General features: G+C 50.4%; 1 protein-coding gene across 1 annotated transcript; it reads right to left on the reverse strand.

The window, feature by feature from the left end:
• Positions 1-1,452: 1,452 nt before the first annotated feature.
• Positions 1,453-26,459, reverse strand: WDR44 (WD repeat domain 44). The gene is made up of 20 exons (XM_072981126.2): positions 26,301-26,459; positions 19,623-19,656; positions 18,524-18,601; positions 17,057-17,705; positions 16,139-16,269; positions 15,480-15,575; positions 14,340-14,476; positions 12,841-12,924; positions 11,471-11,577; positions 10,177-10,328; positions 9,372-9,510; positions 9,190-9,254; positions 7,991-8,104; positions 7,005-7,127; positions 6,332-6,523; positions 5,457-5,558; positions 4,670-4,785; positions 4,351-4,478; positions 3,379-3,510; positions 1,453-2,672 (listed from the first exon to the last, which is right to left on the reverse strand). The coding sequence occupies exons 1-20, from the start codon at positions 26,378-26,380 to the stop codon at positions 2,578-2,580; spliced, it is 2,754 nt and encodes a 917-aa protein (XP_072837227.2). The 5' UTR covers positions 26,381-26,459; the 3' UTR covers positions 1,453-2,577.

Here is a 26,459-nt window from a genome sequence, read left to right on the forward strand (position 1 = left end):
CACTTGAAGGACAGAACATTTTGGAGATGGCTCAGGCCTAGGGTCAGTATAAGTGCCGGCATGGCTGGTGGCAACACGAGAGGCGCCAGGGCCAGCCTTCTCCGTGGCAGCTCCTGCGTTCTGGCAGGCTCTCCCTCGGGAGGTCGGGCTGTTCCCCTTCTCTTTCCTCTCCTTTCGCCGACACCTGAAGACCCACCTTTTCCGGCAGGACTTTAACACTCAAGACCGAGCCCCTGAATGCCTTTTTAAAGTTGAGAGTTTTTTTTTTTAATGTTTACTTGCTTTTAATTATTCTGTTGTATTTTAATTAGGGTACAGTTTAGTTGTCTTTTAAATGTGTAGCTTAGTACTTTTTAAATTATATTTAATATTGTGAATCGCCTTGAGTCTCCTTATTAGGAAAAAAAGTGGCCTATAAATAAGACAAATAATAAATAAGAATAAGGAGGAGGGCTGGCCGAACAACCCTTTAAGGACTGAACTCCCTCAGTGGGGATTATATCCTGCATCTGCTTGTGGGTGAACTAAAAAGTGTGTGTGTGTGTGTGTGTGTGTGTGTGTGTGTGTGTGAGAGAGAGAGAGAGAGAGGGGGGGGGGAAGGGACTATATCCTGAATGTGGGTGTGGCATTCTGAAAAGCCTGCAAATGCTATACTTCCGTCGAAGGCCGTATCTTCTTGCAATTTTAAGCGCCAAGAGCCATCTAGTGGAAACTCAGATGCTTTGAAATTGAACAAGAAGTTACTCATCACACTGATACATAATTATGCACTCAAGTTACAAGAGGCCAGATTTAGGCTGAATATCAGGAAAAACCTCCTAACTGTTAGAGCAGGATGACGATGGAACAAATGACCTCGAGAGGTGGCGAGCACTCTTAACGCTGGAGGCCTCCAAGAGAAAACTGGACCACCCTCTGTGTCCCATCAGCTTGGATTTAGATTTGGGCCTTGAGCAGGGGGTTGAAACAATGGCCTTCGAGGCTCCTCCCAACTCAATTATTCTATGATTATTCTAATGCTGGTCTAAATCGTGATGTCTGTAAGCTTCAAGAACCACACAGGCATTGTACGTCTCCCAATTTGGGCATTATCTGCCTCTCCTCCCAGATTTTACACCCTCTTTACTTGATGAAGAAGTCTGCAGCGCTCAGAAGCCTGCTTTGTAACTTTTCTGCAGTCCCATAAAGGGATTATCCAACTCCAAAAATTTTTCTCCCATGGATGGGTCACAAAGCAACCCTTTACCCTGTATTTTTTTAAAATAGAAAACAACACCCTGAAAAAGGAGCAGACTTTCAGGTGACTGGCAAACCTCTGTATTGCTGATAAACAATCCCTTAGGAAATGTGCAAGAAATAAGTATACTGCTATTGTGCAGGATTTGCTGATCTGCAGCACAGCCTACAGGCAGCTCAGAAAAAAGCCCAGGAAAGCAGGACAAAAGGCAATCCTTCTTTGAATGACCCATTTTTAATGATACAGCTTTCATTTTTCGGGAACAGGAACCATCAACGACATTTTGAGGGCTTCAGCACCCCTAAATGTCATTTCATTGGTAGGATTTACAACTATTTACAAAAGACCTTTTAAGTTCAGTTAGCTCTAAACAACAGACCGAAAGAGAAACAAAAAACTTAAAGTTTCAACTACAATGCTTTTAAAAAATATGTAAACAATTTATTTTACACTGTTGTAAAATATAGGAATTGTTCCTAATGCAGCTTAAGTTTTATATATATATATATATATATATATTTTAAGTTTTATATATATATATATTTTACGGTGAGCAGAACGCAGTGCCCCTGGAATAAGGAATGGGAGTCTCTTTCATAGAAATATTGTGCTCCAATGTGCAAATAAAAATAAAATTATATATTAAGAAAGGAATCTAAGAGTGCACGATGATTAGAAAACAACAAAACCTCACGTTATAAAACACTGATTTGTGGTTGCAGTTAATCCACCGGAGGCAAGGGAGCAGGAAGGGAACTCAGAGAATGTAAAGGGCCCAGCCAAAAATCCAGCTCTGAACACAAAGGGCAAAAAAATTAAAATTAAAAATCAGCTCTTGCCGGCGAAGGGCGAAGAGGGCCACTTGGCCTCCGTGAGCGCACAACATCTCCTGGGGAGTGGGGGAGAGGAGGAAGGGGCATCCAGATCAAATTCTCTCCCCTTCTCAATTTGGTGTAGGCGAACCCTCTCCCCCAAGGCACGGAAAACCTCGCCCTTTTCACGCATAATCCTGTGCACGGGGCACTCATCATTTTGCAAAGGGCGGTTGAGAAAATTCAACGCCGAAACTCCTCCAGCCTCTTTACTTGCGCTCCCCCTCCAATCGAAAAAGCCAGGGTGTGGGGAAGTCAACCACTTGGAGGGTGCTTCACACACATGCACGCATGCGCACACCCCCCCGAGGAGGTCTAACGGGGCAGCTTTGGGAAATGAAAGAGTTTGAAAGGCTAAGCCAGCCTCCGACAGCTATTATTATTCTACTTTGCCCCACGGATCGCATGATTCCCACCCAGGTACCATGATCACGACGCTGTCCAAGTCACCCATGATTTTTTTTTCGTTTAAAGTGCGTTTTTCTTCTTGTTAATGAAGACTTTGATGGCTCCGGTAAAATCGGCCGAGAGGAGCACTTCTGTGTGGTCTGTCTTCAGGGCTCCTGGAAAAAGGGCAGGAGGAGAAGCTGTTTTTAGAAAGGGTGCCTTACAAGCACCAGAGAGAGGGACGCAGCTCATCAGCAGAGACCAGATGCAAATTCAGGGGAGGCAAGGGGGGGGGGAACGCGGATGCAACCCTGGAGGGCTGCCCGTTGAGAACAAGGGGTGAAAGGGACCAGGGGCCTCACTCTGGCTGGACTCAAGAAGAGCCAGCTTCCTCTGTCCCTAAAGGGTTGATGTACAAGGCAGGGCTCACAGCTGGCAAAGCCGTCTTCTTAGATCATCCACTCCCAAGTAGGGCTATTCAGAAGGAATCCTCAAACCAGCTTCCCCAAAGCTGATCCTGAGAGGTCCCTGCCTCTTTGTTTCCTTCTGAAAGCTGGCCACAAAATCATCGCTAAAAGCCCTTCCTTCAAAACAAGGAAGGATCAACACACTATGGGACTATACCTTCTAGCGTTCACTCGCTCTGCTGGTTAAGGCTGATGGGCATTGGAGTCCGGCCAGCACCTGAGAGCCACACACTGGTTGGCGTACTGTTGGGACGGGTGATCCCCTCAAAAGACCACCCTGGGCAGGGGTTGGTCTAGATGACCTCAGGAGACCCTCCCGACTCAACCAGTCCTGTGACTCCAGGGGCCTGGGGGATTCTGGCAGTTGCGGTCCAAAAAAAGTGGGACTCGTCCGAACTCAGCCAACGGCACCTACCAGAAGGAATAGGATCCGTGGACTCGGAATCTTCCGTTTTGCTCTCGGGCTCCGGCTTTTCCGACGACTCCGACAGGACCATCAAGCTGGGGTTGGGGGCAAAAATGGCGGAGGTGACCACTGCGTTATGGGCTGGAAAGAGGGAAAAGAGTCGGGGGTCTGAGGAGGAAGAGGCAAAAGGGGGGAACCACTCTTTGCAGTCCGGGAAACCTCTGAGATGAACGTTTCCGGAGAGAATTTCTAGACAGCAACCCGTCAAGACTAGAAGAATGGGGCCGGTTTGCATTTTTTGGGACGACCTCCCAGAATTCGGCGGGGACGACGGTCCACTACACGGCATGCTGGGAGTCCAAAACGACAAATCCGCACAATTGAAACCAGCGATGGGGAAAGCTTGGCCCTCCAACTGTTTCTGCTCCCCCAACATTGTGAGAATCAAAACACACCAAGGCTCCCGCAACCCTCCCCTCCCCCCCCAAGCACAGAAGGAACGGGCAAGGGTGGCAAAAGAAGCGAACCACCCCTGCTAGGCTTCTCCTTCGTAGTCCAGGAAAGAAGGCAGCAGCCATCATTATTTTGCACAATTTTGGGGAAAAAACAAAACAAAACACCCAAAATCAAAATGTATTTTCAACACAGTAGGAAAAATCTAATCCGTGAAAAGAAACCTATGGCTCAAAATGAGGATTTCTACCCCAAAGAAGCCGTGGGGCCAAAAGGGTCCCCTCCCCAACTGGGCTTGTCTTGTGCACGGGGATCGTAAGGCACGCAGGGTCATTTTAAAAAGACACCATCCGCCTGCAGTGGCAAAGTCTACGCTACCATCCAATTCCGAAATGGATGTGGAGTAAGACTGATGCAAGTTTGATTCGCGAGTAAGCTTGGAAAAGTCCCTGTCAGCCTACAGACGAGCATCAGCTCTTTGGTTATTGGGGTGGGTGAGTGGTGGTAGGGGAGGCAGTGGGGCTTCACCTTTGACACCTTCCCAGAAGTCATTGCGGTCTCTCCGGACAGAAGTAAATTTGCTCAAGTCGTGGTACGTGCTCCAGATGTAAACGTATTTGTCTTCTGAGCCACTGACGATGTAGGTGAAGTCGTGGCTGAGGGCAGAGAGAAGGAAAAAGGAATTGTGAACGACAGGAAATGTCGTCCCCGAAATAGGACAGACGCCAGTTTGAGCGAGGCTGCTTTGAAGGTTATCGAACGGAACACAAGGAGCGAATGATTTTAGGGTCCTCGTTGTGGGCAGAGGTCTGGATGGAAGGAGGGGCTGCCCCCCTTTTTCAACTACCTGAAACTAGCTTTGATCTGGCTGCTGCTGTTGACGTAGCCCTTGTATTTCATAGACAGGGACAAATCCCGCAGATCGTACAGCCGGATCCGGGAGTCGTTTGACGTCACGAGGATCTGGCAGGAAAAGTCCAAGGTTTTCCGTTAACCGAGAACACTGAGAGAATAGCAAGCTGGACAAAAGGCAGACACACATTCTCGTGTCCACCTGCTCAACTCCAATTTCTTGTAAGGTCTAGCTTTTCCATATTTTAATAAACACGGTAACCGAGTCATTCAGTCTGTTGGGGGCGGAACTGTTTTTGAAGCTAGGGTGACTATGGAACAGGACTCCTGGCTGAAGTTTCTCTCTTTTCTAGTAGAACAATAATTGCACAATGTTCATTTACCCACAGGGGTAAGTTTTCATCCCAGTCAATGTTGTAATTTGGGACAAAAGTATTCCATCCTATATTTTGGACAAAGCATGACGCTGAGAAGCAGAAGCGACACACTCAGGGGTAAGCTGGTCCCTTCAACGCAAATTGGAATTTCCTCTACTGGAGATTGCTCGCTAATATCAAGAAAGACTCCAGATTCAAGAAGAGTCTCTCATACCATAATCATGCTAGGGATGACATGGGAACTGTCACTTCAGTCTCAAAATATCCTACTGTTTGCTCAACTCAAGGCTGATGATTTCTGCCCTCCCTTAATCCTTGCACACGACACTGAAATTGACCGGCGGTGCTGTACACATGACCCAGACCACCTCAAGGTAAGCAAGGGTGAACACACTGGATGCCGACCTTATTTTCTCCCGGCAAGGGCTCAATCCCGGTGATCTTTCTTCCGACTCGATTCCGCCCTCGGGTTGACCGCACATGTATCTGTGTGTGATACTTCAGGTGCTAAAGAGAAGTTGAAGACAAGGAGATTTACAAACGGAATATAGGGTACAGAAATATATCCATGGGGTTGGCATCATAACGTGGCGGCTCACCGGCTTGGAGAGGCTCAAGGGGGAAATGACAGGGTTCGTTCTAGGCACCGCACACTGTATTGGCACCTAGCGAATGAATGAGACTTGCTCAGGGAGACTGAGAGAGAGCGGAGGCTGAGAGTGGATAAAGGAGGATGTTTGTTTAAGAGTTAACAACATTACTTGTCCTGTCCACATCTGTAACATTAAACTATTTCTATTTGGAAATACTCAACTCCCAAACAAACTGCACCAGAGCACAGAGTGCTACTCCTGTCCTCTGAAGATGCCGGCGAAACGTTAGGAAGAACAACCTTCAAAACATGGCCAAAGAGCCTGAAAAATCCAAAACAACCAATTTCTATTCGGTTCTTTTAAAAATGATACCTTGCCTGGACTTCTATGATTAATATTAAGCAATGTTGATGTAATCAACTGGTGGCAGCTGAAAGACACGTAGCGTGAGCTCTTAGTTTGGTGAAACAATCAGGGACCACATGGGGATTGTGACAAATTCTTTCATAGAAGTCCAGGGAAGGTATCCTTTTTAAAAGAACCAAGTAGAAATAGTTTCTTATTGTTTGTTCTAGGCACTGCAGACTGTGCCCAGGGAATGAATGGGACTCGCTCTTTAGCGTTCTCCTGGATGCGTCCCCAAAGGAGAACGTCCGGCATCAACTGGCGGCCGCAGCAAGGACTCACCTCTGTGTCATAGAAGATGCACCGGCCGTCGTAAGTGCCAATCACAGCGTATTTTCCGTTCTGGCAGAAGTTGGCCGCCGTGATCAGCTTGGTCTGCCCGTCCACTTCATTCCACAGTGCCACTTTCTTGTCGGGAATGTTCCAGAGACGAAGCTTCCCGTCCAGGGAGCCGCTTAAAAAATACCTGTCATCCTAAAGAAAGAAAGAAAAAAAGAAGGGGGGGGGAGAAGGGATAAGTGATGCCAAAAGAAATAGGATGTTTGGAGCTATCCTGGAGGGCCTCCTACCTGCTGTTGTCTCTCTTGTCAAAAATGGAACAAACAATCAGGGACAAGACAAGCAAATCAGGGAACACACCAATACGGGCTCTAATTTCTAATCTCTCCTCTCCAGTATTTAGATAAAGTGCAGGATTGGCCAGAATATCTCTTTATTCATGGGCTCGCTGTGCATTTCAAATGTAATGCATATGCAACCCAATACAGTCAGTGGCAGAAGTACGTCCCTAAAAACATACAAAGTGTCTCCTGATAGTTTTTCCCTATCCATTCTACTACTTACAAACTCATCTTCTATTCAATCTATATTTAATATTCAAAACTAGGTTAAAAACGAGGTCAGACCCCCCCCCTAAAAAAAAAGAAAGAGGGAAAGGGAGAGACTGAATACTTACTCTAGGATGGAAGGCAATAGCAGTGACAAAGTCAATGTGTTGGAAACAACACAGACACTCCCGCCTGGATATGTGCCACAGCCTGACGGTCTTATCCATGGATGAGGAGAGTAGAAAGTAATTCTGGGGAGAATCAAAATGGCATGAATTATTTCCGAGATACGCAGAAAGTGCCGACCACAGATACAATCCACCATTAAGCTTCCCCTGCTCAGAACGAGAGACACCTCCCCAACATCTGTAACAACAGGAATGAGGAGGAGTAGATGTGGGCATAATCCTGCACATGTTAAATGATGCTCATTAAGCTCCCATTGCAGGAACGGTGGCTTTCAGCCTTCAGATGCTGGAAACCACAAGGAGGCAGGAATGGCAGGAAGACCACCCTTTCCTGATTTCACACCATGGCTGGCTGCAGCTGTGAGGGGGTGGGGGAGTCTAGGGAAGCGGCCAGTCCTGTGGTAGGCACAGGGTTGAGAAGGGCAGGGGTGTGCCCCGTCTGCCCAGCCAAAGCAGGCCCACATCCTCGCTTCCCCCTGCCTCTGGGAGCAAAACCCAAAATAACCAAGGAGCCATCTAGGTTCTTTCCTCACCGGATCGGCCATTCCTATTGCAGGCTGCCCAGCTGGACATTGCCAAGGGCTGCCCCCTGGTGCCGGGGCACCTGAACTGGCATACCGAGTGCCCCCAGTCCAATGCCCTGCCTCTCCAGGCAGGACTGGGAAAAGTTTCTGCCTAAAACACTGGGGAAGACGCCCTGCTGCTAGTTGGTGAAGAGCGGCATGAAGGGGCCCTGACTCAGCATCAGCCATCCTCCTACAGGACGGGCTTCTGTTCCCTTTTACGTCATCCGTCTCCTGCGGCCAAGTTATCAGCCAGCACCACAAACAAGGGGAAGGACTGAACTCTGCATTTTTGTGGCCGAAACACAACTTGCGGCAAGCTAGGCAAAAGCCACCCTCCCATCAACAGAGGGCATCTCTCACTTTAGACCAGGACAAATCCAGGAGATCGGCGGTGTGCCCCTTGTATTTGCAGAACGGCCGCTGGCGGAAGGGCGTGCTTTTATCGTCCGGGTCCTCATCGGCGCTGCTGCAAATCTATCAAGCAGACACACAAAACAGGGATCACAACAGGAAGAGGGTTCGCAAAGCAGGCTCAGTCCCTGCTCCCTTGAGGGCAGAGAGAGCGAGAGAGCAAGTGGGGTCCCATCTTCATGGCTGGCCCCCTTCAGACGAAAAAGGGGCTGCCCTGAGCTTTTCAGCTCCCCTTGATCTGCTGCGGGCTGGATCCCTGTCAAAATGGTGAGGCTTTTCGATTTGGGAAAAACACAACTCACAAATGCCCAGAAATTCATGTCTAGCATCAATACAATGTTCAGAAAGCTGAAGTTTGATAAAGTAAGACTCCTGTCTCCCTTTAGAGGAGAACAGCTACTTCTCTGAAGCCTCCTGGAGACGCTCCGCTCCATGTTGAAAAGGAAGTCTCCTTCCATGGAGGGGGCGCGTCTGGGGTGTGTTTGGAAAAAAGAGGGGGCCCACCCCTGCTTTGAAAACAAGAGGAAGCTGAAGTTAGTTTTGAACCAGGATGCTGGCGACACATCTGCAAACTCTCTCCCCCCCCTCCGCTCGCCAGTTCACCCCAAAAAGCAAACGGAGACAAAGCCCCGTGCGACTCTGCAGGCAGAATCATGCCCTCTTCCTGCACTTGGCCTTTAGCTTTGTTCTCCCCTCTGCTCTTCTCCCTCACAGACAGAGCTTCAGTGAAGCTTTAAATAAGGTTATGCAAAGTAATTGCTAGGCTAAGACACTTAAGCACCGAGCACATCATTTAATTACCTCCTGCATTCAAACCCAAAGTCAGAGCAGCATTTAATTACTCAAATGACGGGAGGATGATGTGAAGGTTTTTCCCTTTTTTGAAAGTGACCTATTATCATCGCTCAGAGTGACTCACTCAGATTTCTCCCCCACGCCCCAGGCTGATTTTCATCCTGAGGATTTGCTCCGAATCTCATTCAGGCAGAAGAGAGAGGTGGAGGCCCAGGGTACCCCACGCCATCCAGAGGGGAAGAAGATCCTCAGCAAGGGGGCAGATGATCCGCAGTCATGGAAACCCGCACAGGAGGGAGGGGGCGGGGCGGTTCTCCTCCTTTCAACCCCGAGGGCAAAGGGGTCCGACTCACCCCCATATCGTTATCCGACTTGGACGAATTCAGACTCTCCTGAGACGGCGAAGGGGACACTCGGCCTGAAACACAGGAAGGGGGAAACCAGCTTCAAGGCAACGGCTTCCACCGCTCCTCCAGGGCACACCTGGGCTGCTTTGCAGGTGACACGAAGGGCCACAAGTGGAAAGAATCCGCACCTTCAGTGTTGTACTTCATCCGCATGTTATTGAAGTAGTCAAAGGCGTTCTTCAGCACCCAGATCCTCACCACGTTGTCCTGACCCGCCGAGGCCAGCAGCCGTCCGCAGTGAGAGAACTTCATGGTCCAAACGGCACCCTGTCCAGAGGAAAGGCAGCTCGCGGTTCAGCAGCAATCACAGCGGCTCAGCGCCTCCGTCAGACCTCAAGGGGGCCAGGTCTGCGCCTCCTCTATGGGAAAGGCCCTCCCGGCCACCACCTGGGGGCCTGGGAATGGATAGAAGCCAGGAAGGAAGGCATCCTGGACACCCTTCCGCTAAGCTGGGGAAAGCTCCTCAATCCGACTAGGTTCTCCCTAAATCCTGCACACCGTCTGCCACGGTGGGGGTTCTGCAAATTTAAACCCCACTGCCCCAAACGTTACTTTTACCCATTCATCTTACAAGTTGGCTACCACAACAAAAAAACGAGTTTTAAGTTTCCAATATTTGTTGAGATTCCTTTGTATCCTATTTTGCTTCCAAAGACCTCCAAGGCCGCGTTAAAAGGTTCTCCCCAGAATTTCATTCCAGGCGATTCCCCAGAATCGGAACACATCGGAACAGAGCCGAGGCTGGCCCCTTAGAACCCAACAGAGAAAAGGATGTTTGTGACTGCGAGGAAAACAAGAGGGCTCGGCGGAGCCTTGTGGGGTTTTTTTGGTCTCGGTTCTAAGTGGCATCTCCACGAAGACCTTCTGCTCCATTTCAGTGTTAGGTCCTGCTGAGCTCGGCCCCTGCCCTGAGCATGCAAGCAGGCCACCTACCATGTGCTCCCCGCTGAGGTCCTGGACGACTCTGATCTGCTCGAAGTCATAGGGCCCCTTGAAGCCGTGGGCCGCTTTGAATTTCACGGGCCGGGTATAGGGCATCCCTTCGTCATCGCTGGAGGATGGGTCGTCCTGGTCCGTGTGGAAGACTAGGGAAAGGAACGTCAGCGAGACGTTGGCGTTTAGAGAGCCCGGCCACGTTTCTACCCTGCCTCGTATTCTGCAAAACTTATTCAGGCTTCAAAAGCACCACGGTTCACGCACGCACACAAGCTGGCTGTTCACAAGGGGGCCAAAGAAGCAGACGTCACGCACTTATATCCGGCTTTCGAGCTGTCCGGTGTGCTTTACAGATGGACAGGTGGGGCTGCCTGACATCAAAATCAGAGCCTGGGAAGGTTAACGTTTGGATTCTCTCTCCCAAAACATCAGGGGTCAGGCAGATGATCGGAATCTGGACAAAAATATCTGGCTTAAGGCCACTGGATGAAAGCAGGCCAAGAGGCAAGAACCTGTTCAGCCCAGAACATGTATGCTTTAACATATATGCTATTTTAGGCTGCATTTTGTGTAGTCTCCAAATCCCATGAGGTGCCCGTTCCCCTCTATTCAGTACTGGTTAGGCCTCATCTCTTGAGTCCTGTGTCCAGTTCTGGACACCTCGCTTGAAGAAGGATGCTGACAAATTAGAACAAGTCAAGAGGAGGGCAACTAGGATGATCAGGGGGCTGGAAACTCAAGCCCTGGAAGGAAAGACGGACAGAACTGGGCATGTTTAGCCTTGAGGAAAGAAGACTGGGAGGAGATAGGATAAGACTTTTCAAATACTTTAAAGGTAGACCTACAGAGGAGGAGCAGGATCTGTTCTCCATCATCCAGGTGTGCAGGGCAGGTAATAATGGGCTCAAGCTACAGGAAGCCAGGCTTAGGCTGAATATCAGGAAAAACTTCCTAACTGTTAGTGCAGTACAACAATGGAAGCCAAAGTCTTGGGAGGTGGTGAGCACTCCAGCGCTGGAGGCATTCAAGAGATAATTGGGCAACTCTTTGCCAAGACTGGACTTGACGGTCTTAGAGGCCTCTCCCAACTCTGTTAGGCTAGGCTTCCATCATCATCATCATCATCATCATCATCATCATCATCATCATCATCATCATCATCATTATTATTATTATTATTATTATTATTATTATTATTATTATTATTATTATTATTATTATTATTATTATTATTAAAAAAAATAGAATCTGGCCCTGGCTGTGCAAGAACACGGGACATTGCCCCCCCCACCTTCATCCCGGACGCTCTTCACTTTATTGACGGCCCGCTCTCCGTACTCTTCAGCCAGGTGCCTCGCCTTCTTGACCGATTTGCCGAAGAACTTTCTCAGCTGGGTCCTTGGAGACAAAAAGGAAAAAAAAAACCCAAATACACACACACACATTTCCTTTGCAACTTAGCAGAGCGAGCAAACACATCTTGTCAGCCATCGGAGCGAGAATCAGCCCCGGCGGCTTTTTCCCCTGCCCTGTAATCTGGCTCCAGTTTCAAAGGAGGTTGAATTTTTCTTCCCCTTGCCGGCTTTCAGCGGGGTTTAAATATTTATATCTTGCTACTTGGTAAAACGGAAAGCAGAGCAAAGAAAGTGGGGAGGAGGAGGAGGAGGGAGACACGGCTCTTTAAGGCTTCTGCTGTGACACTGGGGTTTTTAAGAGTTCCCATGACTGTTACCATTCCATTAGAGAAGCTGGAACTATTTTTGATCCCAGCTGGTTATTAAAAGAAGAGAGATCTGGTGCAGGACAGCAGTGAGACAGCCAGACCACGACTCCCGAGGCTCAGATCCAACTCAAGCCATAAAGTTATCACCTTGGGCTGCTCACACATTGTCAACCTGGCCTACCTCGCAGGGTTGGTGTGTGACGGCAAAATAGGGAGGACAAAAGCCAAATCTATTGCCTTGAACTCAGTGGCAGAAAGACCGGGTCTAAATGCACCAAATAATTAAGGATCTTCTCCTTGACTTCTTTATTTTCCGGTATTACATCTCAGATGGAAAAGCCTTAGAGCACGGACTGCCAGGCTGCTTTTATGTTATAAACTCCCCTGGGGGTGTGTGTGTCCCCCGTTTGGCTATGGAGCAGAGTATGAACGCCTGGAATAAACATGTCTGTAATTTTGGAAAAAAGACTAAAAGGGAAAATGCCACAGGACAGAGCAGAAAACCAACAAAATGTCAGCATTGAAAACATTCACGGAAAGCAATTCAATGTGATTTGAATATGGTCAACTACCTTGGGTCGCCTTAAGGAGAAAGCCGGGGTACAGCTATTTTTTAAAAAATAAATAAAAATCAACTCATCCAAAATGTTTAATGCAAGAACCAGTTTGGGCCATTTTCTCTCACACCCTTAAGTATCCTATCTCTCCCGAAGAGCTGTTCACCAGAGGAGGGAGAGAGAGTGACTAGGATATAGTAGGAAGAACCGTTGTAGACAGAGGGGACTGGTGGAAATTGGGGAACCACCTCTCGTGTGGACAGGAGCCCTTTGTGGTGGCACAGCTGCACCCCCACCCCACCCCTGACAGAGACAACTCTTGCGGCTGCCCTGCTTACAGCAAACATGTAAAACAAAGGGGGGGGGGAGTCTTAGCCTTACGTTTTCTGTTTCAACCGCCCTCCGTCTGTGTCGCTTGACTGGGACTGCATCTTGTCCTCATCGTCCGACTGGGCCCCCTCGTTGCTGTGTGGAGAAAAATACAACAAGGGCCGTCGATGCCCACGGGCCACACAATTAAATGCTTCCCTCTAACTGGAACTCAAAAGAGCAAGGGAGCTCAGCTTTCTGGCTTGTACAGGCAAAACTGAGGTTCTGGCGTTTGCTGCTACCGAACGCCTCTGGGGCTCCCATGCCAGGCAGCCAAGAAAGGGGAAGACGGTGGAAGCACAGCCGGTCATGCAAGCGTGCATCACAGAGGACCTTCAGATGCTGTTGGACTACAATACCCAGCACCCTTCCCTATTGGTTATACCAGCTCTGGCTCAGAGGAACGGCAGTTCAGAAGCACCTGGTGAGATACAACTGCGCATGCGTACTCTTAAAGGGACAGGAGACAAGCGACCCACGGCCAAGGCAACGGGACTGCGGCTTCCGCCAGCCCAGGGGCCACAAAACCTTCCCCCCTGGTTCCTTCCTGGATCAGCAACACTCGGTGCGTGTGCCCTGCAAAAGCCCCAGCAAGAAGCACCTGGGTTAACCTGCGCTGGTGCTCTGGCAGGACCGGGATGGGAAGGCAGAGGGCTTCCTGTGTTGGCCGGCAAATGGAAGCCAGGCTGCTATTTTGTATAGCTTGGGAATGTCCCTTTTAAAGTGGATTCTGGGAGTTGTAGTCAAGGAAGGAAGGAAGGAAAGAAAGAAGAGAAAAGAAAGAAGTGCTGGATCGCTCAGTGGTTGAGATCTCTGGCTGCAGAGTCAAAGGTCGGGAGTCTGATCCCCCCACTGGGCCTCCTTGGCTGGGGCTAGGCTCAGTGATTCAGCTCCGCAGTTCTAAGATGATGATTAAACCTTCCCAAGCTCTAGTTTGAGCCAGGGTCACAGGGCAATCGACGCGGGCTCCACCCGCTCCTTGCCTGGCGCAGAGTCCCCCACCCAGGCAAAGGGCCTTCATCATGTCCTTCTTTCTGCACCAAAGGATGAAGTGGGGAAGCACAAATCTCTTGGGAGCAAGATGTCCTCCTGGGGTGGTCTTGGAGACAATTCCCACATAGGAGAAACGGGCAGCTTCACCCAAAGTAGGTGGAGTGTCGCCTTACTGATGCATAGATTTTTTTTTTTAGATAGAGAAGCACAAAACGGTTTGCACGCATCTTTTTAAGCCACTAACTTGCCCACCCTTTTGTAGCTGATGCATGCAAGTACTTCCAAAAAACACAAAGTGGAAACCAGTTTTAGGAGCAGACTTTCACTCGGGGTGGCCAATTTTTGGCCTCACATCCAGCAAAAAGCAGCCCGGAGGGGAAAGAAGCAAAGCATCTTGCTAGGCAGGAGGGGGTTCAAGAGGCCTCTGCTCCCCTTGAGCCACCTTTAAGCATAGTCCTGCAGGCGCCTCTTTTGCAGAACGACACCCTTTAGCGGGTATGGACATTAGCAGGTCCCACCTGACGTATTCCTTGGTCCGCCTCATGATATGCAGCGTCAGGGGGTTGATGCCTGTGGGCAGCTTCTCCTCGGCCAGACTCAGAGGGATCTCCTCACCTGTGTCCAGGTTCTTGATCATGACGCTGGCCAGGATTTCCTGCAGAGAAAGGAAGGGACGGGTCATACGGGCGCCGCACGCACGCACGTACAATGGGGAGGAGGAGGAACACACACTGGCTCTGGATCACGGTGGCCGAAGCCTCTACAACCCAGTTTACTCAGAGGAAATGGAAATATACGTATTTGTTTTCAGAAAAAGGACAAAATGCCCAGCCCTGTTATGTGGTCAAAGGAGCTGCTCTCCTATACTCAAACAGCACTTGGAATTTTGAAGGTGTGGCCGTGGGAAGGGACAAAACAAAAGGGCAGATTTGAAAAAGTGGGGAAAGCGTACACACCTGCTGTGATGAAATAAAAACAATAAATAAAGAGGTCACAGAGATATGCACAACTAAAAATAAATCCCCAGATGGAGGACTCAGGTTTTCTGTGTCACTCCGCGCCCCCCGCCGAGCCAGAGACACGCTTGTTTCAAAGAAAGGCCAAATCTGCCCCCATATGGCCTATACTTTTTTGTCTGAAGAACTGGGGCGTGAGATCCAATCCACAGGTGTCTTGGCTGTAACTTGAAAACATCAGCCCTAATGCCGCTTGCGTCTTTCCTGATTTGCACCTAAGAAAGACGTGGCTGGTGAAATCCATCTTGCCACGGACTTTTCCTACCGGGGCACGCCTGATGACGTGGATGGTCCTGATCCAGGAAAACTCGCAGATTGTATGACTATTCCTTTAGCGGTCTAAAAATGTACTGCCTACTCTTGCATTTGTATTTGACATGGACCACATGGCTTCCTTTTATTTCAACAAAAATAAAGGTGATCCTCCAACGGCCACGACCTCTCTCGGCGTGCAAGAACGAGAGAGAAAAGCCAACCCGTCTCTGAGCTCATCAGAGGCTCTCAGGAGTCCTTCGGCAGCTTCTGCCTTACTGCGCCTGCAGGGCGCCTGTCGTATTTAGCACGCGTTCTCCGAGAAGTGGCGCACAACATGAGTGTCCTAGCTACGGCCCCACACTTTCCCAGCCGCACCCCAGGGGATACCTCGTCCGTCAGCTCTCTGCCAGAATTCGACCGGGGTCTCTGAGGCCCTATGACTTCACTCATGACCACCTGCCCGTCGGCCGACTTCCCGTTCTCCTGCAACGAGAAACGTGGATTTGCATAAACATAAAAACGGAAAGGGAGCACATTATTTCACCCAGATACCAATGCTGGAAACTGGGTCAAGGCCCACTGCAGATCCTACCGGGGATTTCCTAAGAGCAACGCTGTAAACCCAGGCACCCTGCTCGTAAAACGGCTGTGGAAGAGAAGGCCAATGGAGGCTGAAATTGAAAACATGCTGATTGGGGATTACCAGCTTCACAGAACGTAATGGGATTTACTTCTGTACAAACACATATGGCAGCGGGAGAGTCCTGGGGACTCCTTCTGCACTGAGCCCCCAAAACAAGAAAAAGAGGAGGGAGGAAGTGGCCAGCGGGGGTGGGGTGGGGTCCACTTCCAGTTTAGAAGCAACTTGGGGTTCTTTTTAAAATATTTTAAATAAACAAACAGCAAGGACAGTTTCTGAGACTTTGAAGATGGGGTTAGAACGTCATTCTGCACCCACATCTTGTTGGGGAGAGCCCTCTGCCCCACAACCATGGCATTCAGCCCAAGGGTTCTGGGGGAGGGTGGGGGCCATCCCCTCTGCTTACCTGCGCCGTGACGATTTTGTCCCCGCTGGTGGCGCTGGCCAGATCCAAAGAGGGCTGAGAGTCTTTGGCCAGGGAATCCATGGACGTGGCGGGGGGCAAGAGGCCACCCGTCGAAAAGCCTTCCCTGGGAACTGGAGCAAAGGGAACAGATGAGGGAGGCAGCAGCCCCTGGCGGCTGTGGCCCAACCCGGAGTCGGCAACCAGCTTTGCGGGGAGGGGAGGGGGACGACCAGCCCTGCCCCTTTCCTCCGCATTGTGAGTGAGGAGGTTGCAAGCAACTGCCTGGTCTGAGTTGCAAACCCCTTTTTTTTTTTTGCATAAAACAAGAGATGGAGCACGGTATAGTGGTCAGAGAAGGCCTGTGCGTGTTTAAAATATTAAAAAAAGAGATTAGAGTGCACGAGAGGGCTTTTTAATCTTTGTTTCTTTTTCTTTTACAGAAAAATATTTTAAAAAAGCAAGTGTGGCATGAGCCGTCCCTAAACCTTGAGGGATTCCCCCACTTCCTGGGCTGGACAATGGCAGTCCCAAGACCCACATTCTAGTTCCGACACAGCCATAAAACTCAAGTCTGGGAATAAAAGGCAGCGCAGATGGATTGTCTGTACTGATAATACCAATTAAAAGCAGCAACAACAACAACAAAAAAACACCCCACGCTGCTTCTATACCGCCCCATAGGACTTAAAACACTCTCTGGGTGGTTTACAATTTAATTGTGCAGGCGAGACGTTTCTCCCTCACCCCCCCCCGGCCCCCACAAAGCTGGGGACCTGATTTGCCAGCCTCGGAAAGATGGGAGGGCCGAGTCCACCTTGAGCCAGCTACCTGGACCCGGTTGGGATTGAACTCAGGCTGCGAGCAGAATCTTCGCTGGAGGGCTGCAGCTGAGCCACTTTCTCCAAAATTGAAACTCACCGTCCAGACCAGGGATTTTATGAGTCTCCAGTTCTAAATCGCTCTTCTTCTTCCTCGGCGGAGCTGCAGGCCGGGCGGGAGGTGGGGGCCTGGGAGGTGGGACACTTGCGGGAGGGGGAGGCCGGGCTGGGATGGACTTCTTGGTGCTGGCGACGATGTCTGGCTCCGGAGAGATTTGGCGCGGAGGTTTAGCGGGAGCCGCCTCGTCGCCTGGGGGAGACTCTTTGGCGGGCGAGGAATCGGAGGCGGTCGCCGGGTCTAAGGCGTCGGCTGGGCTCACATCGGCTTCTTCCTCCATCTTCGGTCCCTCGTGGGTGGCTTCCGGCGGTTTGGTCTCTGCCGCGGCTTCCGCTGAAGGGGCTTCCCCGTCTCGACGTTCCGCCGCATCGCTGCCAGGTGGTGCCAAGGCCAGCCTGGCTTCCCCGCCGTTTGGCACAAGAGGGCCATGATCCAATGGGGCTTCGCCGTCCCCTTGCGCCACCGTTTCCGCAACCAACAGTTCGGGAATGTGCTGGAGAAGGTCTGCCCTGGAAATCCACGGATTTGCCTCCGGCGAGGAGTTGGCCAGAACATTTTCAGGCGGGCCCAAAGGATCTTCCTCTTCCAGCTGATGCGTCTTCTGGCTTTCTTCTATAATGTTGTCGATGATCTAAACAGCAGACAAACAGAACGTTCAGCCGGGCAGCTTGCATAAGAGCAAAAAGCAGGGCCCTGCTGGTTCCCTCTGCATGCTCGAGATCAGCCATGCTCAACCTTTTTTTTTGCAACAGACACAAACACAATATGAAAGAAATATAGGCGGAATCAGGATTGTGTAAGTTGCAAAACAAACCTTACAAGGTAGTATGCAAAGAATTGTTTCCGGTATTCAATAAGCCAAGGACCCTGGGAGGTTTCATATTTCGCCTAGAGTGGTCGAAATGACTAGATAGGCGGGGTATAAATACAATAAATAATAATAATAAGATCCCCATTGAGAATGGCTGCTCTAGATCAGAACTGCACCCCCCCCAGGTTATCCCACATTCGAGGGAACTGGGGTGGAATACGTTTCTTTTTGCTCTAGGGGGAATTCAAGAAGGTTTTGGGGCCCAAGGTGATCTCTGGCATGATTTTCCACCTCTGTTTTATAACATTAGGAGATGATGCCTTTGATTCTTACCCATGGGGGAAAAAAACCTCTCTGCACACCAAGATTTAAAGGTTTGGGGAACACCAGTTCATTTGGGGAAAAGGACTCCAGAAAACGTGAGGACTTTACACAGATGAAGTGAATGGCTTGGAAAACAGCTGGAATCACCCCTACTGATAACTCACATCTGGGAACCACTACTTCACAAAGACAATCTCTTAATCAGGAGAGTCAACATGTTTCAGAAACACAACGGCTCTCCGGCTAAAAGAGATTTGCTATCCAACCCTTTCCAGATTCGCGCTCAAGCACTAGCAGGTCTTCGTATGACAAACCTCTCTAGGGTCATTTTGCTTGACGTCCAGCGCTCTCAGCTCGCAATCTGTTGTCTGGGGGGGACCACCGGCTAGTTCCTGCGAAACAATCCAGCAGAAGGAAGAGCTTTTTAAAACAGTCCAGACTGGAAACCCAGAGTTGCTAAATAGTACACGGAGAATGGGGACACACAGAAATAGCTCCAAGGAAGCAGAATGGGCAAAAAGGATTTTGGAGGTGCTGAGGGCAAGAGAAGAAAAAAACCATGCACAAAAATCAAGATGGTTGCTTCCAGGGGAGACTAAAGGACCCTTTAACCCATCATCTTGTTCCCAAGAGGGGTCAGGCCAGATCAGAGCTTGGAAACTGATTCCCCTCTGGATTGCAAGAAAGGTAGCTAGCTGGAAAGTTCACTGGGCCGGATCGTGTATGGAGCCACTTTCCTTTTCTGTTTCTTCCTAACACAAGAGTAATCAAGGGTTGACTGTTCCTGGAAGAAGAGGTTCTTCTCCGCTATCAAGGTCACCAGTTGACGATAATCCCGTGCGCCATCAATGGGTGATGTGATGGCACCAGTCTGCTACAATTTGAACCGGCTGGACAAAGCCTCGTCTGCTTTTCTGGACCTACACCCCAGTCCTCCTTCTGAACCCCTAGCTAGTTTCCCATTTAGGGAATCACCGATTGCCTTCCGGGCACACGGAGGAGATTGTGCACTGCAAACACCCAGCTGGTGTGCCAGGAATTGGCCTCCTTATCATGTAAATAAGGAGATCAACAAACGTCACAAGGTGCCACCTGGCTGGCAGGTCTTACCTGCCTGCTCCCCTCCCCACCATCTCTCCTTGGCCCTTGGCAGGGGACCATCAAGGACTACAATGTGGGTTTTTTTTCCTCCCCTTCATCTGAATCAAATGATGGCGAAAGCTTACGATGTAAACACAGTAGGAAAGAAAAACTCCGTTAAGTAGCGGTGGGGAATTAAAACGATTCCTCTCCCTCCATTGCCCATCATTCTCCAGGGACGGAAACCTTGAGAGCAAAATGACCTGGCTGCTCCCCGGGTTAAGACTGGGCCAGCCGTTCGCTTCGGACAAACATTTAGACAAAAAGACGCACCTTTGGGGTTGGCTGCGCAACTTTGGTTGGTGACCTGTTGGGAGAAAAGAAAAGAAACGTAGGCATGTGGAGCCGAGATAAGACCGGGAGACAAACAGAGGACATTTGTACTTGTTAATGGTTTGAAAATTAACCAGCAAATATTCCTTCTCTTTGTCCGACCGGTGGGAAGCTTCAAAGGCTCTCTCTTCAGGAAACCTACATTTCCACTAATTTGCCATGAACTCGGTGTGCGTGCATACAGACAAACGTGCGATTCCGGCTCAGTGGGGTGAGGAACCTTTGAGGGGTGTCCGAGGGCCCATTCTTAAAAGACTCCGGAATCATCTTGGCGCAGCGGCTCCCAACCTTGGGTCCCTGATAATTCTTGGACGGCATCTCCCAGAAATCTTGGTCAGTGAGTGCTGAAGGCTTCTGGGAGTTGTAGTCCAAGAACGTCTGGCGACCCAAGGTTGAGAACCACTGGGCTGGGGTGCCAGCTGCAGCTCCTCCAAACGAAAACAGCCCTCCTGGGCTGAGAAGAGCCTTCTGTACTGTCTGAAACTCCACCATTAAGGTGATGGACTGCAGCACACTTCGGAAAGCATTAAGTGCAAAGAGGGAGGGAGGGAGGATTTGGAAATGGCAATTTTGTCTGCAACACTGCAATGTTGGACAAACTGTTAAAAGGCCTTGCAGTGATATTTCATTGCACCGGTGAATTGCTCTGATGCCAGTTAGGACAGCGAAATATTATGCAATTTATAATAATCCTCCACCGCCTATCAAAAAGGTCTCCATAGCTAAAAATGAGCACATCCCGGGCCTTGGAAAGGCACTTATCACCCGTCAGCAACTGCATACGTCTTGCCAAGGAAGCTCCCTCCCAAGAGGCATGCTTTTCAGGCTTAAGACACACAAGGAGACGATTGCTTCAGGGTGGAAACCTCTTCTGAAGCCTTTGTGCCGCGGAGGGTTACCAAATTAAAACGACGCCTGACATTTCTGGTTCACAAATGAATATTAATTGGATGCCGATGCTTTGCACAGAAAAACTAGAAGAAAAATAAATGCAAGACCCCCTCTGCTACGCTCTGCCGTTTGCTCTACCTGTCAGGTGGCATGCAGCGCTGGGGAAAGGCACCTGTTTGGGCTGCAGATGCCAGAACGCCCCCCCCCCAGCCAGGGCGTTTCAGCAGGAAAGCATGATGTACCGTCTCTGGGACTCTCTGGCTGCTCCCCAGGGGTTTCGACCTGCTCCCTGGTGTCTCTCTGTCTCGCAGCCCAAATTAAGACACCACGGCCATCTTTCCAGGCGTGGCCACAATCCAAAGCAGCCTTCTCTCATCTAGGTTTGCCCCAAATGTCAGGGCCCCACCGAATGCCACTTCTAGGTAACTCAGTACGTCTTTTTCAAGGGTGGCACCACCTCCATTCACCCCTCGGAGCAGGGGGAGGCGTGAGCACTTTCAGATGAGACAAAACAGGGCCTTTTTGTCATTTAAGTCCTTTGATGTATTTTTAAAGAGACTGTTCATAGCTCCCCCCATCGCGGTGGGTGGCATCTGGTTGCCACCACCTTGATTTCATACACACTTCATCGATTTCGACTTCTGAAGCCAGCTTAAAATAACTTGATTATGTATTCTCCTTGTCGTGGCGTTCCTTCCTGGTGGCTATGTGTTTTTTTTTTACCGCAGCTTTATTTATAAGCCACCTCGAACCTCCTTTCCAATTCAAAATTGAATGATTAAAAAGTAAGAAAACACCCTGCGCCACTCACAAAGGTGGAAAGGCTTCACCTCTGGGTCAAGCAAAGCAGCATGCCACATGTTTTGGACTACAATGCCCATCAATCCCAGCCAAGGGGCAGCGACTGGGGAACCTATACCCCAAAACATCTGGTGGGTTCCAAGCTGCCCATCCATCGTCTAGCTCTGACTGACTCACACAAGGCCACCCACCAGTCTCCATCTGTCCATCTTCAACTTCCTTGCCCAACCACCTTGCACAGGTCACACAAAGCTAACAGGGGAGCGGGGTGGCACAGCCAGACGTGGGGAAACCCTCTCGCTTTTCGCTCCGAACTCAGATCTCCCTTCAAAGCATCCAACTGCAAAGCTCCAGACCTCCTTTTGCAGTTCTGCGACTTCCTCTTCTCTCTTTGATGTCATGCCACCCACAACAGTCAATTAATCCTTCACTGTCATCAAAAGAAGAAAAGGGGTGGGGGGGGTCGGGGGACGCAAAACAGCCATTTCCCCCCCTCCTGAGAATTTAGCAGATACAGATGACACCTCTCCTCCCCCCACCTGAAGCACAAGGAGACCAAGCTTTCTAAAAAGGCTGTTCTTAAACCAGCACAACAAATAAGCCACCACGGTATCCTTGGTTAAATACACCCAGCGTGAAATTCAAGAGCGATAATAGCTCCTAAACTCTCTGTAAGCTACTGGTGGCCCGAAGGGATTCTTAAGAAGATCTTAACTTGATAGGCTGGGACGTACGATTGTATGATTTGCTGCTTTTTCAAATGCTGTTACCATTTTAGTTACCTTTAAAAAATTCTTTGTGAGCCCCCCCTGGGGTCCCGGTGTTGGAAACACAGAACAAAGAAATGAGGTAAGTAAAAAGCGTGGAATAACAGATAAGGGAGATCAAGGTCACCACTCTTAAGGTTGATTGCCCTCAAAGCTGGGAAACTTTTAATAATAAGGACAAATATAATCTTAGAAAGGCAAAGCTGGAAGGGACCCTCTGGATCATGGAAGCCCGGTGGGGGGAATCGAACTCCCAACCCTCTGGCTGCGCAGCCAGAGACCTTAACCACTGACGCCTCCAGCATTTCCAGAATGCTCCCAGCAGCACAGTAAGGCTCTGTCAGCTGTGGCACTCTGGGAGTTGAAGTCCAACCTGCCCCATCACCAATATGTTATGACTCTGGTCTTCTTTAGATTCTACCACCACCAATGGGGTTGTTCTGTGATAACTATTCCGGCATAGCAAGAAGAGCCACAGCTATTTTCAATCAAGAAAAGAAAAGCATCACTACCTATTAGGTACCCAATTTTAGATCATTTCGGCCACTCGGAGAGCTTGAAATGAGAACATCCCATTCTTTGCAAATTAAGAAGAACAACTAATGCCCCCAGATCTCTCATCTCCCCCCTTCTTTTTTGGCCTGTCAAATGGAAGCTATCCCTCTCCCCCACAGGTAAACTAGTTAGGTGGCTATTTCCAAGTCCACCATGAGCTTCTTTACTGGGTTGGCTCCTTCCCCTTTAGCGAAGCCTGTTTCGCTCTGGAAGAAAGACAGAACCTGGGATTTCAACTCTGTGAACGACCATCTGGAAAGAAGACTCTGCGCAGAAGCACCACCATGCAAGCCGCTTCTGACGAAAAAGTGGGACAGAGAGAGAGAGAGAAAGGCTGAGTGATTCTGCACGCAGCCCAGCTCTCTTTGTGAACCCACTAACCCGGTTTATGGAAACACACAAAAACTCTTTGGAAGGTTGACTGCTGTATTCTTTGTACACAGAGACACAGGCCTGGCTGCACTAACATCGGTCAATGTTCTCATCTTCTTAATTGTGGAAGAACTGGTCATCAGGAAGACAAGGATCTGACTAAGAAACTGGCAGGTGGACACCCACAAGTCCGGACAAGCTTGCATTCCTAACAGAAAGCTGCAGGAACTTGCTGTAGTGAGGCTTTCTACTGATTTTCTCGCGCACACACCTCTTGCGGCTACACAGCACAAGCACGGCGAGGCGCCTTTCCCTACCTCCTTCTCCTCTCTACTAGAGAAGCACTCCAGAAATCAGCTATGGGGCCTACTTTCTCTGAACAGCAAGACACGGTCCAAAAGCCGGAAGTCAACATCTAAGTTGTGAAGGAGACCTCAGGTGCGATCTCCTGTAGGCTCCGGAAAAAGAAAAGCGCCAGCAACTCATGCAAAAATAATCATCTGCAGGAATCAGTGGCCAAAATCCCATTCTGGAGTTGCACTTCCAGAAGGTAAATGGGGAAACGCAGAGCCACTGCTCACTGGGAACGGATGAGTCCCCTCTTAAGATTCATAAGTGCACACCCATCTACAAGACTGGTGCGCGCCAGAAAAATGAAAGTAGTGACTTGTTAATTACCGTATTTTTCACTCCATAAGACGCACCTTTCCATAAGACGCACCATTTTTTTGGAGAAGAAAACAGGAAAATATAATCTGTTTTCTTCGCTCCATAAGACGCACAGACTTTCCACCCCCGTTTTGTGGGGGAAAAGTGCATCTTATGGTGTGAAAAATACGGTAGTGGCATGAAGCCACTGAGAGTTACACCCTTTGCCTTCTGCAGAGGCCAACTATGTAATAGGGTTTTGGCCGCCAGCTAATGACAGGAACTGTTGTGTTTTGCATTTAGAAACCAGGCTTGTGGGTTTTAATTGGCGACTTTTAAACATGCACTCCTCTGGGTAGGAAAAAAAAATCTGCTGACCTCAAGAGGACAATTTGGTTTGTGAATGTGAGGATGAATCACCCTCCTTGACCAGGTGCTCTGGAATTTCTGAATGGAGACCCTTAAGGCAGTGAGACCTTGGAAAAAGAAGCAGTTGCAGGACTTGGATGGCTCAAACTTTCCTTCTGACACAGCCCAGCGGTGGAGAACATCCACTTTCCACCCAGCCCCTGGAGTCCACACCAGCTGCAGGGAGGGAACATCGGGAAACAATGGGAAAGGAGGCGCAGGCTGCCTAACCCTTCACTGGAGCCGGGTTATTTCATGAAGAATCACACCCCCTTTCCCATCCCATGCAAACACAAGAGCAAGCGGCGTGGGGCAGAAAGAGACAGAAAGGCCGGGGTGTGTGGGTTTCCTTGGTGGGCTGCTGGTTTCCAGTAAAGGAAGCTCTTGCCTAAAGAAGACAGTCTGTCCCCAGGAAAGAGACCGTGGGACTCCCAGCATGAGCGTGTGAATGGGAAGCGGAAGCCACTGGTGTTCCCTAAGATGCAGCAAAAGGGGGCTTTCAGAGAACAGAGGAAGTGTACAGGGGGCAAAAGAAAACAACAGACCAAGAACAAAACAGAAAACTAGGGAAAGGATCTCAGCCTAGACTAGAGAAATGACAGTGCAGTCCCTCTCCTATCTTTAAATAGTCCTTCTCCTGTTTTCAAAGGTGTGGCTACCTTCGTCTGTATGGGGGGGGGAGAAAGAGGAAAAGTAAAAAAATATACAACTTTTAAGGCACCTTTGAAGGTGAGCAGGTTCATTCTAGCGCAGTGACCCCGTGGGTCAGCAAATGACCGTGGTGGAAGGCAGAGGGAGCAAGAGGTAGGTGGGCTTGAAGGCTGTGAGAGGGGAGCCTGAAACCCATGGAAAGAGGGAAGCAGAGAGAGAGACAGAGAGAGAGAGAGAGAGAGAGAGGAAAGGGGTTTCCCTGTGGGGTTTCTGTCTGTGGCCCCAGGGAAACCCAGCAGCCCTCCCTGCGCCCGCCCGTCCGAGGCGGCGAAGGGCGACGAGGCTGCAGAGCTGGAAGGAAAGCGGTGCCAAGCGACATCCCGGAGGGAGCCGTAAAGATGGGGCCGGAAGGCAGGCCCAGGTTCACGGGGGGGGGGGGGGAGAAGGTGGTGGGGAAGGCCACGTCCGGGCAGGAGATGGGGCGGCAGAAGGGCGGGTAGCGGAGCAATGAGTCCAAGGAGATGCGGAAGGAGGGACTGGCGAATGTCCCCCCCCCATTTCAGGGTTCACTCAAAGGGGCAGCCCCCCCCAAGAAAGGAGGCAGAGGCAGGAGCCCCAAGTTCTGGAACCGGGACAAAACCTGGCTCTCTTAGAAGCCCCCCCCCCAAATAAGGGCACAGGACTGGCGGGCATCCTCCCCTTCAGCCGGGGGGGGGGGGGAGAACCCAATCCCTTTTTTATTTCTATATATATTTTCTGCACCCCATTAAAGGGGGCAGCAAACGAGCGCCTAGGAGCACTGGTTTGCCTTTAGGGTGCTGGGGTCTCTCGCTTTTCCTTCCCGAAAAGCCACAATTTCCCCCCCCGCACACCCCCCCCCCCAAATTTCAACCCCTGGCGTCGTCCTCCTCCCCTCCCCCCTCCCCCCTTTGCCGACACCGAAACCGATTTGGCCATCCAGCGCCGTGTGAACGGGTTTTTCTCTCCCCCCTCCCCCTTTTCTCTCTCCCCCCCCCCCCCAAGAACTATGAGAGAAAGAAGGAAAGGAGGAAGGGAAGGGAAGGCGAAAGGGAGGAAGGGCGGCCTTCGCGCTCGATCCGAATTAAGGGGTTCAAACCGGATCCGCCTCGCCCGGAGCCTTCCCCCCCCCAACCCCCCAAGAGGCCGAAGCGGGGAACGGGGTGCACAAAACGGGAGGGCCGGCCGGCTGGCCGCGTAGAAGAGCCGGGGCGCGACGACGCCAGGCAATCCGAATTCAAGCTTCGATTCGGATTAAGGCTGGCCGGAGTCTCCACCCGGGGCGCCTCCCTAATGAATGAAGCGTTTTTTTAAAAAAATGCAATTAAGAAGTGACGGCGGGGGCGGGGGCCGGGAAGGGGCAGGGCGGAAGGGCCCCCGGGAGAAGCGGCCTGATCCGAATCAAGGCGCTTGATCCGGAGTGGGTCCGGATCGCGTGTGGACGCCCCTCCTCCTTCTCCTTCCCCCACCCGCCGCCGCCGCTCTTCTCCCGGAGGAAGGGACTTACGGGGCGGGGGTCCCTCCGTGGTGGGCGACGTCCTCGGCCGCGTCGTAGAAAAGCTCCTCGGCGTCCGAGTCGGAGGCCATCCGGGCGGGAAGGAGGGAGAAGAGGGAGAGGCGAGGAAGGGAGCCGCCGCCGCCGCCGCCGCCACGGAAGCGAAGTCTC

The sequence above is a fragment of the Pogona vitticeps genome, chromosome 11 (genome assembly GCF_051106095.1).
Source record: "Pogona vitticeps strain Pit_001003342236 chromosome 11, PviZW2.1, whole genome shotgun sequence".
In the NCBI taxonomy this organism is placed as follows: Eukaryota; Metazoa; Chordata; class Lepidosauria; order Squamata; family Agamidae; genus Pogona; species Pogona vitticeps.

Coding starts and splice junctions, on each gene's coding strand:
- WDR44 (XM_072981126.2), bottom strand. CDS start 26,380: ATGGCCTCCGACTCGGACGCCGAGGAGCTTTTCTACGACGCGGCCGAG. Junction 17,706..18,523: donor AGCAAAATGACCCTAGAGAG/GTTTGTCATACG, acceptor TCTGCTGTTTAG/ATCATCGACAACATTATAGA. Junction 12,925..14,339: donor CGGACCAAGGAATACGTCAG/GTGGGACCTGCT, acceptor TTCTCCACACAG/CAACGAGGGGGCCCAGTCGG.